The sequence below is a fragment of the Eubalaena glacialis genome, chromosome 5, assembly GCF_028564815.1.
Source record: "Eubalaena glacialis isolate mEubGla1 chromosome 5, mEubGla1.1.hap2.+ XY, whole genome shotgun sequence".
Classification (NCBI taxonomy): Eukaryota; Metazoa; Chordata; class Mammalia; order Artiodactyla; family Balaenidae; genus Eubalaena; species Eubalaena glacialis.
Genome location: NC_083720.1, coordinates 38,016,853 through 38,034,134, shown reverse-complemented (window position 1 = coordinate 38,034,134; position 17,282 = coordinate 38,016,853). Strand labels below are relative to the sequence as shown.

Below are 17,282 nucleotides of genomic sequence, written 5' to 3'. Positions count from 1 at the left end.
TCTCGACCCCATCCAAAGGGACTTCTGCCCTCATCCCCCTACTGTGGTCCTCACTCTCCAAGGTCACCGCTGGGTCATCCCTCCCCTCAGTTACTTTCCACAGACTGGATGGAGCTAATGGCTCCCCTCCCCCTGGTTTGCCTTCTCCTCTGTCTTCCCCGGCAACACTCTCTCCCGTTTCCCTCCTATCTCCCCGCCTGCTCGTTTTCAGGCTTTTGGTTGATACCTTTTACCCTCAGTCCCTCAATCTCTCCACTGTCTACGTTGCTCCCTTGGTGAGTTCAGCTAGGCTCCTGGCTTTTTTTTTGTCAGCGTATATACCAGTTCTACAATGACAAGTCCAAATTTATGTCTTCAGCTCGAACCTCTCCTTGAACTTGAGACACGTATATCTAACTGCCGGCTCAACATCTCTATTCAGATGTTTAATCTGTGTTGCAAATATGCCCCAAACTGAGCTCCTGCCCGCTCTCTTCAAACATGCTCCCCCATCTGGGTTGATGGCAATTCCATTCCCTCTCGCTGCTCAGGTCCCAAACCTGGAGTCATCCTTGCACCTCTTTTTCTCTCCCAGCTCACAGCTAATCCATTAACAAATCTCGTTGGCTCTACATTCAAAATAATTCCAGAATGTGACCTCGTTGTCACATCCACTGCTAACCCCTCCGGGCCATGCCATCGGACCGTGACCGTAGCCTCCCAGCTGGTCTGCTGCTTCTGTCGTGTCCCTCCACAGATTATTCTAACACACTAGCCTTACTGATCCTGTTAGAAAGTTAGTCAGATCCTATCAACCCTCTGTACAGACCTTCTAGTGCTTCCCCACTAAGAGTAAAAGCCGAGGTCCTTACAAGAGCTACACGAGCCGTAAGACAGCTCACGAGATCTGGCTGCTGCCCTCTCTCTGAGCTCATCTTCAACTACCGCCCCCCACACTCCCCAGTCCCTCCTGCTCCAGCCACCCTGGCCTCCCTGCTGTTCCTTGAACCCTCCAGACATACTCCTGCATTAGGACCTTACACTTGCTGCCATCTTCTCCTTCTGGAATGTCCTTTCCCTGGATGATATCTATATAAACTGACTGCTTACTTCTTTTAGGTGTTTACTCAATGTCCCCCCCATCTTAATAAGTCCTTCCCTAAGCTACCTTTATAAACTTGTACCCTCCCTGAAGCATTTATCCTGCTCTAACACCATTATGTTTTACTCATTTATTTTGTTTCTTGTCTATCTTCCTCTCCAAAATATAAGTTCCATAAAGGCAGGGACATTTGTCTGTCTGTTCATTACTGCATCCCACCATCACGAGCAATACCTAGGATTTAGTAGGCTGATAAATCAATATCTCAATAGCCAAATACTTTCTGAATGACCTCACTTAATGCATGAGGCCGACCTGAAGAGGCCTGACACACAGCTACACAACTGTGCTCCTTAATAGGTCCCTCCTGGATTTATTTCACTCCCACCCCAAGACCTGCAGGCACCCCCCTTCCAGAGCCTTCCCTGGAAAAGTGGAGGCACAGAGGGGCAGGGAATGTGTCCATCCTGATGACAGGTCCCCAAGAGAAGAGGGAGGAGTAAGCCTGAGGCTCTTCCCAGGGCCAACCAGGAGGCCAGTCTCCTCTCCTCCCTCAGTGCGGCACCTTCCCACGCCCCAACCCCAGGGTCCACATTTTCAGGGGCGGGGGGTCATTGGAAGGAGAGAAGGAAGCCCATGGGTTCTCTGGGGAATGGATGGTCCTCCCCTCAGCAGAACGTGAAAAGCAACAGAGACCTATTTCCCTATCCCAACCCTCCCCAATATTTTGTTTTCTTAACTAGTTTGGCTTAACATGGTAACCCTGACAGAATGTACTCTACCTGAGGCAGAAGACCCAAGAGAGAGGGGAAGGGGCTGGGCAAGCATGCTCCACCCTCCTCCCAACTCCCCAGTCAGGTCAAGGCGGGCGGAGTGAGAGCAGTGAGCAGAGGGGCGGCGAGTCCCGTGCCGCCCCTAATAGAAACCATCTCCGCGGAAACGGAGGCTAACAGGGTCAGGGACAAATAAATAAGACAGGTACCCACTTCCAAGTGGCTATGCACCCCGTGGTCGGAGCAGACCGATAAATGACTAATTCCAAGAACATTAGATTAACATCCTCCTACTCTATTTTGACTTAATGGAAACTCAGCTCAGTGAAATTGAAAAGGTCTAAAGGTTAATTTGATAAAACTGATTACTCAATTAAAAGGTGATGTTCCTTTAGGAGACATTATATATTAACCTTTTAAACTGGAAATTGACAGTATGGTTATTCTATTAGTAACAACAACAAAAACCAAGAAAGTTTCTCCCCCAGGTGGTATTGTTTTGTTGCCAGGATATTAAGGAAAAGGTACATCTACCAGAAGTGGAGGAATTAGTTTTAATTAAAATCATTCAAGAGGTCCAGCCAGAGGCTATCTAGGTTGCATGCTGTTCTGCTCTAGTAAAATGTCATTATTTTAAAAAAATTAAATGGGTCAATAAAGTCTGAGCTCTACATTGTGGAAAAGATTACAGCTTCCTAATTATGCGAAGCTAACATAGCCTTATGGGTCTGAAGGCAATGTTTCTCTCAATTCCATGATCACACTCCATCCAAAATCTTCTCAGGAACAGGCCAAGGCCAGCACATCGCATTGGGAGGCAGAGCAGTAAAAAAAGAAAGGCTTTAAACAGTCTACCACCTTTGGGAGGGAGAGCGTGATGGGAGAAGATAAGGATGGCCTTTCTCCATCTGGAGAGAATGCAGGGCATGGAGGGGAATGCTTATTCCCTAGTCCTCATGTTTCTACATGAATCCACTCCTCTAGCGTGACACCTAACCTCAGCCTCCTCCCTCCTGCCCCTCCCTTGGGGGCAGGGACTTCTCTGATTGGCAGCCTGGCAGAAGGACCTGGGCATGGGCATGAACACGCATGGAGCCACGGCTCCTCTCTCTCCTCTCCTCTGGGATCTGCCTGCTTACTGACAGCAGAGGATCTGCCTGCCCTCTCTCTCATATGCTATCAGGGGCCTCTGTGCTCTCTGTGCTCCGGGGCTGTGACCGTTCAGTGGCACTGATGGCTGAGTGTGTCTAATTCAGGAGCCTTCAGCAAGGTCACCCGCCTGCAGACCTAACCTCTGCCGCCACCCTAGGTTTCACTAGTGATCAAGCTGAGAACACGTCCATCTCTGTCATGTCGACTTGACTCCGGCATCCTCTCTCTCTCTTTCTCTCCCTCCCTCCCACCTCTGGCAGGAAATTAGAGGTGCTTTCTTTATCAACTGACCACTGCCCCACCTTCATCACAGGTCAAATGGGATTCCAATTCAGGTACCATTCACCAAGGGACTTCTATGTGCCAGGAACTCTCACACATCTCATTTAATCCTCACAAGAACATTATCCACACTTTATTTAAAACCAAACAAAAAAAGCAAGCACAAAGATGTGAAGTGAGCTGTATACACTTACATGATTAATACGTGGCAGAACTGGGACTAGAACCTAGGTGTGATTGACCCTCAAAGTCCCTGACCTTTCAAAGGGACCAAAACAGGGGTAGGAGTGAAACTCAGACTGCACTGGCTGGCCATGAACTGCAACTGGGAAAAGGAATTAAAGACTGAGCTTCTATAACGGGGTAATGACTGGTCAAGACTAAGAAAGCCTCAGGAGCTCTAGTTCTGCTGACGCTGCAGCCACACAACCAGTAAGTGGCAGGGTGAGATGCGCTCCAGGGACCCTGGTCCTCCGCCCCAGAGTGTGCTGCCATGGTAGCCGGGAAAGGGGGAGGCCGAGGCCAGCTGCCCACTGTCCTGAGCAGCATGAGGACTCGGAGTAAGTCCCCACCTGCTCTGGAAACACTGACACACAGTGTGTGGAGCTGAGCCGTGCTGTTCGAGGAGAAATGCCTTAATCCCACCATTATAATCAAAAGTTTAAAACTATTGCAAAGTTACAGAATAGCAGCCTTATAATCTTTTTATAAATCCGTTGTTTTTTTTTTAAATTTATTTATTTTATTTACTTATTTTTGGCTGCGTTGGGTCTTCATTGCTGCGCACGGGCTTTCTCTGGTTGCGGAGAGCGGGGGGCTACTCTTCGTTGCAGTACACGTGCTGCTCACTGCGGTGGCTTCTCTTGCTGCGGAGCACGGGCTCTAGGCGCGTGGGCTTCAGTAGTTGTGGCGCGCAGGCTCAGTAGTTGTGGCGCACGGGCTTAGTTGCTCCGCGGCATGTGGGATCTTCCCGGACCGGGGCTCGAACCCGTGTCCCCTGCATTGGCAGGCAGATTTTTAACCACTGTGCCAGCAGGGAAGTCCCCTCATTGCTTTTTTCTTTTTGCACTGCCTTTCAATTGTACTGTCTTGTTTGAATCTCCTAACAAGTGGCAAGTGATCATCACTATCATTATTTAGAGCAGGGCTCCTTAAACCTTTTCTGAAAAGGGCCACATAGTATACATATTAGACTCTGAGGGCCACATAGCCTGTCACAGCCACTCAGCTCTGTTGTAGTAGTGTAAAAGCTGCCATCGATAACATGCAAATGAATGGGCGTGGCACTGTTCCAGTAAGCTTTATTTATAGACACCGAAAATTTAATTTCATATAATTTTCTTATGTGGTAAAATATTATTATAATAATTATTATTATTTTTAAAAACTGGTTTTATTTCTTATGTATTACACGTATACTGTTAGGAGGGACAGTGTATTTGATTAACCAGGGAAGAGGAGGTGGGGCACCGGCCCAGCATCTTCCCTTAATTTCATCTTTTTTTTTTTTTTTTTTAATATTTATTTCTTTCTTTATTTTGGTTGCACCAGGTCTTAGTTGCGGCAGGCGGGCTCCTTAGTTGTGGCATGCATGTGGGATCTAGTTCCCTGACCAGGGATCGACCCCGGGCTCCCTGCATTGGGAGCGAGGAGTCTTAACCAGAGCCACCAGGGAAGTCCCTATTATTATTATTTTCCCCCCAGCCATTTAAAAATATAAGAACTATTCTCAGCTCACAGGCTGTACAAAAATAGGCAGCAGACTGGACTTGGCCTACAGGCTGTGGTTTGCTGACCCCTGGTTTAGAGGAAGACACTGCATTTTACAGATTAAGTGACTTTCTCAGGTTTGCACGGCTAATAAGGGGACAGGGTGGTCTGAACTAAAGCAACCTCTAAAGCATTCACCTGGCTGGATGCCTTTTCACGGCAAAGGGGAGTTAATAATGGATTTCCATGAGAGATCTCTACAACCACTTATTTAACCTAAGTTGTAAAGTACTAAAGAAAGGAGCTGGAACTGATAGGCTTATACCGGTTTTATTAAGCTTTCCAAAATGACTGTCGCTTCCATTTTTATGCACTATAAAATTAGCATCTGATGTACATACACCTTTAGAAATAAAATTTACACTGCCATCTAGTGGTGACCAACTATTTTAACTGAGAACTTTAAAGTAAGGTTTTCTTGGTACTAAGCATTAGAATAATTTAGTATATTCCAAAATTATGCAAATGAAATACACTTAAAAGTATAAAGTAGACAAAGTGGTAGAGATTATTTAAAATTCACCTGGGGCATAATTATTTTCTCTGTTAAAGAATTTATGTGAAACATTTTCATTTTTGCATATACTGACCAAGTTTTTTAAAAATCAGATTTGTTCTGTATTTTCTAACTGTGATAGGAAGGCTTCTGAAGGGCAAAATCCCTTGTTTTATAATGATGAAATCCTAAAAAGATGCTTCTAATGATGTCACTTCGTATGTCTAATCCAACTTTTCCATTAATTTAGGTAATACACTTGAAGCTGACTCCTATGGTAGAAACGCCACACTAAAGCCAGGTGCAAATGTAGGACAGGGAAGAGCAGGAGGTATGATATCTGCACTGCGGTGTTCCTGTGTCTACTGAGAGCTGGAGTCTATTCCAGAAGCCATTTTGGAAGGCTCGATCAAAATGCTTTTTCTTTTTAAAAATCAACCTAACCAAAAGTTTCTTCACTAGAGGCAAGAGCTCTTGTCTTTCCAAATGGCATTTTTACATGACTTGCATTATCTCTTCATTTGCTCAGCAATATGCAATCAGTGAGAAACTGCCCCATTTCTCTCTGCATGTTTCACAACATATATGGCACACACAGAGCTACAGACACATGGGAACATCAGAATAGGGGACATTGCTGTGAGGATATGGTGACTTTGAGGACATGGGGTATGGCTGAGCTTACCTTGGCTGGGGGGAGCCCCTTTTTGCTCTGCAGATATTCTTCCACTGCCAAACTGACCTTCCCCATTACAACCCTAAGTTAGTAAAAAGTGAGGACAAAAAGCTCAAAAGGAATATAGGTATGGAAAAGAACAGTCACTAAAATCATGGTAAAAAATAGACACTTACCTATAAGCATTAATATAATCTTTCCTGTGTTCCAGAAGAAAATCTCTCAGTTTGCCAATGTGCGAAATCTATAATGAAAAGAAAGCAAACGATTTATATGGATAAATATGTTACGCTCATATGCAACAAATTTTAAATTAGTAGAGAATGGAATGCAGGTAGTAAAAAGATTTTGAAGCTACAAACTGGATATCTCTGGTTTTAGACTCCTGTATAATCACTGACTTGTTGGGTGGCTTTGGGAAAGTCACCCACATTCCTGGGTCTTGGTCTCTTACCGATGGTTCCTTCTTCCTGTAACTGTTGTGATCTGTGACATAACGAAGAGATGATCTCTAAGGAACTTTGAGATTCAATGAGATAGCGCAGGTCTAGTAACTACACAGCATGTGCTCAATAAAGGCCAATTCCCTTCCTTATGGGTCTTATATCCAAAATTTTATAGACAAATATTCCTTCTTCCAAGTGTTCTAGGGGATGGATTCTAAGGCTGGAGCTATCAAGTGTATAAATAGGGCCCATGCAGAGCAGCAGAATTAAAGAAAAGGTGCAGGAGCGACAATTTATCCCTACACAGCAAACCTCCATTTTCCCTACTTCCACGGATGAACAAAACAGACACAAAAGTACAGAGGACGGAATTTGTGACGGTTCATTTCTAGTACTACAGCATGTGTCAGGTAATGTGTGTGGAATGAGGGATTAAGAAACAAACAAAATAAAAAGAGGTAGGAAGAAACCTAGGATCATGGTCAACATGGACAAAAGTGTTTCCAGAAGGAGAGAATGATTAACTAAGTTGGTGGCCTGCCCTGTCCTTTGACCACAGCTCACACTAGTTTCCTCCTAATGTCCTTTGTACTTATTCCAAACATACGTAGCCCCAGCCTTGAAGGATGTGCTGAACTTTCATCTTTTTCATGAAAGTTTTTCTGTCAAGGCCAACTCAGGCTAATTTTCGCTTTGCTCTGAACTTAAAAGCACTTCTGCATCCCACCCACTGGGCACTCAGCTACACACAGCCACGTCCTCTGGCTTCACTTTTGCATGCACACCTCTTTCTTGGGGGTTAGGAACCACGCAAGGAGGGGCTGCACAGCTTCCTGCATGGCTCTAAGCACAACATGAAGCCCAGAAGGCTTCAGTCAGTATTTGTGGAATGAGTAAATGTTTAAATGCAAAAATAGTATTTACCACTAAGGAAACATTCAGCATTTGTCTGGAGACAGGTCAGTAAGGGTTCAGTTAAATTTCTCACAGAGTCTAGACTAAAAACAAATATGGTTCAGAAAAGCACCCTTAGGCATCTTAAGAGCATGAATCGAAGAAAAACTGAACTATGGCCATAATATTCATTTATTTACCAGATTACAAACAACAACTGAGACAGCCAGAGTCTGTCCAGCATCCCTGGCTCCGTGAGGAACTTCCCCACACACGACCTCGTTCTTTCCCAGCAGCCCATTGTGGGCACTGACGTCACCGTGCTCATTAACCAGGTTGGGAAAGTGAATCTTGCAGAAGCTAAGTGACTCGTCCCCAGTCACATGGTTAGTGCCTGGTGGGGCTCAGAGGCAAGCTTGGGACTCTCTGAGTTCAAATTTGGCCAGTCTTCCACTAAGCCACAGCTGCCTTCCTCACACTCTTAGTCCTATTTTCCACTGACGCTGCATTTTAAAATCTGACTTTTAAGATTGTTGGGAAAAAAATTTAAGAGATGTGCAAACAAGGTATTTACTGTACCACATACAAGATTTAATCAAGTTAAGTCTCCTGTTTAATACATTTCAATGGTTTCCACTCCCTTCCCCAACCCCTGCCTGCAAGGGGCCAGGTAAGCAGTGTGAGGGAGTAAAGCAAGAGGAGTGGAGGGTGCAGTGCATTGGGCAGGGATGAATTCTGGTTTTAAAACACACTGCAGCCAAAGGAAGCATCTCTGCCAGCCGACTTGCCAAAGGGCAGCTAATTGTCATCTCTGGGCCTAACCAATGGGATCGAGTCCAAACCCCAAATGCAGCACTCAAGGCCCTTCACAATTCAGCTCCAAAAGTCCTGAGTGGCCTCAGTCCTGCCGCGCTCCCTACAGACCACAAAGACCACAATGACTCGTTACCGACTGGTTTCCCTTCACCAGGGTGCAAGCTCCTAGAGGTTAAAGGGTCCTCTCTCTTTCCCCAGAACATGTCAGGCACAATTCCTGGTGCAAAGCAGAGTCTCAGAAACTTTTACTAAATGTTGAATAGATAGTGGGTACTGAATAACCCCCAAAGGATTATACCTACTGTGGTAGACAGGGTAATGCCATTACCTCCACCCAAAGATGTCCAAGTCCTAACCCCTGGAACCTGTGACTATATTATGTTACATGACAAAGGGGAATTATTGTGACAGATGGAATTACGGTGCTCATCAGTTGACCTTAAAATAGGGAGAATACCCTGCATTTATACTGGAGTATCCAGGTAGGTAGGCTCCTATGTAATCACAGCGTCCTTAAATGCACAAGAGGGAGGCAGAAGAGAGAGTCAAAGTGACGCAACAGGAGAAGGACTCAATCCAACATTGCTGGCTTTCAAGATGGAGGAAGGGAGCCAGAGGATGAAGGCAACGTCTGGAAGCTTGAAAAGGCAAAGTAATGGATTCTCCCCTAGCATCTCCAGAAAAGAACAGAGCTCTGCCAACACCTTGATTTCAGTCTACGGAGTCCCATTTTAGACTTCTGACCTACAGAACTGGAAGATAGTAAGTTTTTGTTGTTTTAAGCCACTAAACTTGTGGTAATTTGTTACAGCAGCAATAAGAAACTAATACACTTTGTCTCAGTTTGGGGTGCTATAACAAAATACCACAGGCTGGGTGACTTTAACAACAAACACTTATTTCTCACAGTTCTGGAGGCTGCAAAGTCCTGGTCAAGGTGCCAGCATATCTGGTGCCTGGTGAGGGCCCTCTTCCTGATTTGTAGATAGTTGCCTTCTTGCTGAATCCTCACATGGTGGTCTCGTGTCTCTTCCTCTAAGGGTACCGATCCCATTCACGAGGGCTCCACCCTCATGACCTAATTAGGTCCCAAAGGCCTCACCTCTAAATACCATCCCATTGGGTATTAGGGCTTCAACATATGAATTCAACAAACATTCAGTCATAGCATACCTGTTTAAAGCCTTATCCAAAACAGTTTTTTTTTAAAAAAGGAGTCAAAGTTTTCAATAAAAAGTTTGAACAGGCCCAAAGGAATCTACTACGTAGGCTAGACCCAGCAGCCCCCCCTTACTGCGGCCCCACCCCCCAGCTTTAGCTAATTTCAGTCCACCAGGGTGGAATGGTGCAAGGGGATAAGTGCCAGGAACAAGAAGGCCCCGCAGGCATCTCAGAAAACATGCTTACAAGAAGTCTCACTTAAAGTACAACAAATGTGAACCCAATTTCTTATGACATGATACCTGAGATTTGCTTCAAAATAATATGGAGGTGGGGAGGAACACATGAAAGAGGCTCAGTCCTGAGTTGATAGCTGAAGATGGGCACATGTGTACATGCGGGCTCCTTACACTCTCTGTCTACTTTAGTATATACTTGACATTTTTTCTTAACAAAACATTATTTTTAAAAAAATCTCCCATTTTGCACTCTCTTTTAACATGTTTGGTGATTCTGAAGTACAGATTTTCTGCTGCCAAACTAGTAATAACCCACATTTGAACCAAAAACTCAACCCCACCCAAAATCTCTAGCTATTTTATTTCTAAGTACTTGCAAGCCTTGCTTAAAGTTCCATTTAAGAGGATCAATGCCACTTAAAAAAAAACCACCAACAACAAAACCTTCATTGAGAGTTTACTACGTGCCAGTCTCTGTTCCAAGATCTCCCCACACATTAGCTCATCAAATTCTCCCAGCAACACTCACGAGATGGGTAACATCATCACACCTGTTTTACAGATGAGGAAACTAAGTCAGAGACAGGGTAAGTAATTTGCTCAGGAACACATGGGGTGAAGCCTGAATGGAACCCAGCATTCTAAGTATCAGGCTTGAGTTCTTAACACCCAAATTTAAGCACAGATTCTTGGCAGATGGCAAGTGCAGTTTCCCAGTATAGTAATCACAAAGAGGGATGACTGGGAACCGAGAAAAGCATCCAGTGAGCAACAGCAAGCTGTGTTTTCTTGTATCTGTATTCAACAGTGCACTACACACCTGATGTTACCCGAGAGCGACACACCAGGCATGTGTGTGCCAGGAAGTGTGTGAACTGCTCACTATGTGCTGCATCGGCTCCCCTATAACAATCAGATGAGTTAGACGTTACCCCCATTCCCGTTTGATAAACATGGAAACTGAGGCCCACGTGAGGTCGGTCACAGGATAATAAGGGGAAGAACTGGCACGGATCACGGGTCTGTATGACTCAAAGGCTAAGTTATTTATTCTACATTATATTGTCGTCAAAAGACTAATAAACTATTAATATTTAGCTTATTTAAGTTTGAGGCTTTTCTTCACAGAAATATAAACTGGGTTTCATGTGACAGTATTTGTATATATTGATTTTTAAAATGTTTTCAACTACAGTGGATACAGAAAGATCTGCAAGAAAGGTTTTTTGAATGTTTCCACATAGAGCGCTCGTTTTAAAAGTCACTCAAAGTAGGAACATGCCCATATCCAAAGTGCCTGTTTTTACCAGTGAAGTCTCCTGCTCCAAGCTCGGCTGTTATTCCTTGTGTTTGCGACACGGGAGGCTTGGAATTCGCAAGTACCATAAGGATGCTGGGAGGAAGGCCCACAGCTGTGAGCAAGGAACCAGGATGGTCAGAAAGACTGGCGGTGCAACGGTGACCCGTTCACCCTGAGTATCAATCATCAAACTGCCTCAAAACACAGTTTAAACAAGTAACGAAGGCAACTTCCAGGACTGGGTCTCTTCCCTGCGTCTGAGTTCCTCTGCCTCCACGTGTAGTGTGGGGCGGGGTATGAGCAGGGGAGCGGACTCCGCGCAGAAGACTGTGGGGTTTGGGTGGAGCAGGGCAGACAAGAGAGAACGGGTACGGAATCCAGGGAGTTGGCTGAGCTTCTCAGTTCTAATCTTTGCTCAACCTCCACCACTTACTCTGAAGGGGACCTTGATTCCCACCCCTTCAGGCTTCATGTGGAGGGACCCCAGCTGGACAAACTTCCTGTTCTGTCTCCCAACGCTTCACTCGCGCGTCTCAGGGAAGAGGACTTACTGGTGTAGGGTTTGGAGACAGCAGTGAGCACGCTCGGCAGCCAGGCAGCAGAGAGGGTCTGTTCTGGCCAGTGCGCCACCCATATTTGGCCACAAATTTAAAGCCAGGTTCTCCGTTTGGCTTTTTCACGTCTGACTCCTGTATTTCTTTCAGGTAGTTCCAAAATTGCGCCGGGAAAAAGAGGTGTTTTTAATAAACTCCCTAAACTCTTAACCTTTGCCAACTGAAATTTTGAGCAAGTTGCTTAATCTCCCTGAGCTTCACTACAAAGGGATGGCAGTAAAAATGATTCTTTAAAAATAGAAATAGCACGAGTTAATAGCCAACTTTCATCGAGCACATGCTGTGTGGCAGGCACCAGTCTAAACACTGTGCATCCATTAGCTCATTTAGTTCTCCTAATAACCCTGTGGGATAGGTTCCACTATAATCCCACTTTACAGATAAGAAGACACTGAAGTGACACATTTCATATAAATGGTTCAAAGTAAACAGGGGACTGTGACTCCCAAACCAAGCGCCTGCGTGCTTTCAGCCTCTGCAAGTCTGCCCACGAAGACAAGCCTACTGTCCCATCCGAGCGCAGTGGGTCTCTGAGGGCTGCTTTCACCACAGTGCACACAGAACGTTTTAAGATCAAAAGTACCCAATGCTGAGATGCCTTGTTCAGGTCAAATGCAATGTCAACAGCTATGGGTCAGCGCAAAGCCAAGAGCCACATTCCAGGGTCAGCCAGGATCTGGCTTCTCCACGAAGGTGATACTCAACTAAACAATTGTTTAAACTCCATTCTAAAATGACAGGCATTCACGTTGACTCATCCTTTTCTTTCTCTGAAGATAAATCAAGTTCACTTTTAAGTGACTGTATCTTAACAAGGCTGATTTCAAAAATCATCAAGACACTTGACTTCTCCACAAAACACATCTACCGTATAAGCAGACTGATTATAAAAAACAGTAGCAGTGGTCCCTATATTAGATGCATTTGACAGGGAAGAACAGATTCTCACATTACCTGTTGTTACACATAAAGCTTTTACTAGGAGAGACCAAACAAAAACATCCCAATATGTGCAGCTGTGAGATCTGCTCCCACAGGTAAATATGCGCTGCTGACATGGACTCAGCCCCAGGGACTCAACCCCATGGATGGTTGCCCACAAGCATGCTGCTGAACGGGGGGAAGCCAAGGTTGCGCACAGCATGTACTTAGGTAAATTATATGAAATACAGACCTGAAGTTGAATCCACAGAGAGAGAGAGGAATCTAAAAGACTGCTCGTCAAAACACTGATGGTTGTCTGGGTGGTAAGATTTGGAGACTTTGCTTTTTCCTAATACCTTTTTGTACCTTAAAATTTTTCTATACTTCCTATGTGTAATCTTTGCAACCAGACAAAAAATGTTTTTGAACAAAAAGGTAAATCTTCCCTAACTAAGAGTGTATACTGACTCCCCAGGCCCCGCAGGGTCAAATCCAATTCCTTGAGCCTGGGACCCCCTAGTGTTCCTGGCCCTGCTGACTTCTCCGGGTTCAGAGCCCTCCCCCATCTCCCAATCCCGGTCTTCTGACTTACTCCTACTCTGCTCAGGGGATACACTTCCCGGAAGTCTTCTCTGCCATTTCCAGGCCAGGTTAAGGACCCCTCGCAAGCATCTCTTTTTCGGAGATGCCACCATCTTGTTTCGAAACGTTTTCATGTCTATCGGACATAAGCTGCTCAGGCACATGCCTAGCCCAAAGCGGCTCTCCAAAAATGATTTAATGCTCCGAACCGAACTGATTTTCTATCCGCTTCAAGAATTACTAGCAGGGTAAAATAAACTCCAAACATAGTAAGTCTGCTATATACTTTACATTATCCACTAGATGGCAACACATGTATTATAGCAGGAGTAGTAACAGGAACTCTCAAAAATATCACAATTTTTTCCCAAGGCCTTTAAAATTTTCTCTGGTTCTGTATTTTTGATCTAGAATCAAAGGATTATTAAAGGTTAATTGTGCTGTGCAGGCTGAAGCTGAAATGACATTGTCTTGAAATAGACACGTGCACTTGGATGAGCCCAAGGTTTTAAAACACTGCACTCCTGGCAGGTTCAACACAAAGGCAGCTCCGGAGCATGGCTGCCATCTGCCGTCCCAGGCAGCGGGCCCAGCTTTGTTTATGTGTGTCATCCACAGCACAGACCTGCTAGCTGCTCCTTCGTGGGTGTTTTGTAAATTACCCAAAGCAAGATAAACTGTAAAACAAAAACCCTGCTACAAAACGGAGGGATTCTTCTCAAAGGACGACTGCATTTTCACTGCAGGGGGGTTCAAAGCAGCCACCAGTGTCCTCTGCAGATCACAGCAGTGGCCTGACTTGCAACGTCCCCTACTACTCTCCCCCGCCACAGGAATTCTGCTCTGGCGCTCATAACACTTCCAACAAAGACCTGATTGATTATGAAACACTAAGTACTGATTTGCATAATTTGCCTCTGCAAGAGACAGCCATTGTTAAAGATTAAAGAGACTCCAGTACGGCCCTCTGGCATATTGTAAAAAGTTCCCTGTAACACAAAATCGTTATTTTTTTCATTCAATCAGTGGACACAGCTTGCTGTCCAGTTTAGTAGGCAGCCAAAGGCACAGTCAGAACAACCACTGTTGTATAAATGTTTGCCAACTACTGATAAGCTAAAACGACTTTTCACAAGGATCATGTTCCCAAGTCTGATTTGGAGACCCGCTAACTAAATTCCAAATCCACCTCCCTTCCGTCATAATTGAAAAATGCATCAGGGCTTCCCTGGTGGTGCAGTGGTTGAGAGTCCGCCTGCCAATGCAGGGGACACGGGTTCGAGCCCTGGTCTGGGAAGATCCCACATGCCGCGGAGCAACTGGGCCCGTGAGCCACTACTGAGCCTGCGCGTCTAGAGCCTGTGCTCCGCAACAAGAGAGGCCCACGCACCGCGATGAAGAGTGGCCCCCACTCGCCGCAACTAGAGAAAGCCCTCGCACAGAAACGAAGCCCCAACACAGCCAAAAATAAATAAATTAATTAAAAAAAAAATGCATCAATACCAATTATAGCTAAAAGTTCAGAACCGTCACAGCTCTGGAGCGCGACGACTCTGCTGAAGTCACAGTGAGGGTTGTCTGAGTCCTGTCCCCATCCCCGTGCTACAGAAGCTCCCAGTGACTAGTCACCCACAAAAGAGCCTGGCATAGACATTCCTTCGGTGCTGGGGTCACAGCAGTGAGTGTGTTAAAGGATTACATGTATGAACTGTTCTTTCTCACTTCTTTCCTTTCAGCAATTGTTTAGTAATAAGCAAGTAATAAGCAAGGAGTCTGAGCCTCCTCCTATCACTTCCGCCCTAATTTCTACTGCACGAGGCCACCCTTCAGCGCATACAGGGCCCTGGAGGGGTGGCAGCCACTCTTCCAGTCCTCGCACAAGCCCCTCCTGAAGCACCACACTCCCTCGGCTTCCAGGACCCCACTGTCCCCAGGTTCTCTTCCTAAACCTCTGACAACTTTGCTTCACCTTCTTTCCTTGCCTCTTCTGCCTTTGCACACCTCGGAAACTTAAGGAAGCTCAGCCCTGATACATTCTTGCTAAACCCACCCCTTCCATCCATAGCTTAATTTACCACCTACAGAAAATGCCCAGCCAGCCCCTGCCTCGCTCCTGTGTTCCAGGAGCGTATTCAACCATCTACTGCGTGTCCCACTGGTGCCTCAAAAGCTACATGTCCCAAAGCCTTAGTCATCCAACCACTCACGCTCAATCCTCCTGACTTACCCTCAGCCCCTCCCTGTCCCCACAAAAAGAGAGCCTCTCTCTCTCGATTCCCCAAGTTAGAAAATCTCAGAACATTTTGACTCTTCCCTCTTTTTCACCCCACAAAGTAAACTGGTCAGCCAGGCCTGTCCACACCACTGGCTGAAAATCTGCCAAAGGAATGGGCACCCACCAGCCAGCTTCTCTGCCTGCTTTCCCACACCCACCCCAGAGCCCAGACCCTCAGAGCCCTTCCCTGATCCAGCCTCCTCTTTCCGCCTCTGCCCTTTGGCACTGCTGCTTTGCCTGGAACATCTTCTTTCTCATCCACCAAGCACTCAAATGTGCTGGGTCTTAGGAGGTTTTAAAATATGGCATTCTGGGTTCACTTCCCACTTTCTCTGTATGATGCCTTTGGGAGGCATGCTGTAAGTGTCTGTTAGCTGAATGTTATAAATGTTCGCTGCATGTATATATGTTATACACATTACATATATACATGCATATATATGTGTGCACATATATAACATAAATGTTAGTTGAATATATAAAGTGCTCTACCCCATCAGTCTGGAAACCTCATTAGAAAAAAAGACATAGACATTCTTGATCTAAGGAAACTGTCATCAGTGGTTAAATAACCTGTTGTGGAATTTTGCTGAGAACCAGTGCCAACCTTACTGGTTTGTAGTTTCCAGAATTCAGCGTATGTTTTCTAAGGGGGAAGGGGGAGGGGGAGAGAGAGAGGGAGGGGGGGAGAGAGAGAGAGAGAGAGGGAGAGAGAAACGTGTACGTGAAAGAGGAGAGAGAGTGATTCTTCTAGTTCCAGCCTTCTACGCCAGCTGCATAGACCCTGAGGAGCAGACGATAGGGACGGCCACACGGAGGGGACAAGGACAACTAACAGGGGTCGAGATGAATTCAGTGGCCTAATTGCTGATATTAGCAACAAACCTTCCAGCAACCTGAAAGGTATTATTTTCTAATACTAAGCCCCATCTCCTTTTAAGAAATTAAAAAAGTAAAATCTTAAGATTCTTAGCGCTAATGACATAATGAACGAACTCATGACAACTTTCAAAAGCTGAGTAGCACCACAGGGCTTAATGACCCATGAAGCTCAATGCAATTCCATTTTAAAACAGGTCTAGGACTCTTAACCTCAAGAAAAAGTAAAAGCGTATCATGTTCTCAACCTTTTCCTCCTCAATCCTTCTGCCCCAGCTTTCTCTTTACATGTCATCGTCTTCAGGTTCACACTTTAATCTCATTAAACATTTTAATTCCCATTCTACTGGCTCCCCAAACTGCATGGGTTTGGCATTGCTGGCACATACCCTCCACTTCCAAAACTCGGTCCACTCCTGGCCTATCTGAACCCGCTATTTGCTAGCTGACACACAGAGTACAACTCCAGGAAGTAACACCCTGCTCTGCCTGCATGGAGGGAATCCCTGCTTCTTCCGGGCCATCCGCTCCACCACAGCTCACAGTTCTTTCTCACTCTGAATCGAGTTCAGCTATTGTGTGCCCCCCACGCAAGTCTTCTCTCTTCTGTAAGCTAAACGTCTCAATCCCTTAAGGAATTCTTTACGTGAAATACACTTGTGGCTGCTGGTCTTACTTATTAGTCTCTGAATGCAGGAATTTATTGGCCTCCAAAGTCAAATGTGGTTCCGAGAATGGACTCAATACTCTGCGTCAACAGGAGGTGGAGAGGAGGCAGGACCATTACCTCCCTGTTCCAGCCTCTGTGCTTCTATTAATGCCGCCTAAGAGGATGTTCACTGTCAAGTCAGAATCAAGCTGACTTAACATCAAGTAAAATTATTTTTTCCATCAACTAAAATCGCTTTTTCCATGAAGAACT

The 17,282-nt window shown here is 45.5% G+C and overlaps 1 protein-coding gene across 3 annotated transcripts in view; it reads right to left on the bottom strand.

Annotated features, from left to right (window-relative positions):
• Nucleotides 1–17,282, bottom strand: part of STX18 (syntaxin 18) — a 124,084-nt gene that overhangs the window by 46,721 nt on the left and 60,081 nt on the right. For 2 of the 3 annotated variants that reach the window (XM_061192091.1, XM_061192092.1), the window contains exon 2: nt 6,407–6,474. In XM_061192091.1, coding sequence (XP_061048074.1) covers nt 6,407–6,474 — 68 coding nt within the window. Of the gene's footprint in view, nt 1–6,239; nt 6,313–6,406; nt 6,475–17,282 lie in introns of all 3 variants that reach the window. The other variant, XM_061192093.1, reaches the window with a different exon arrangement.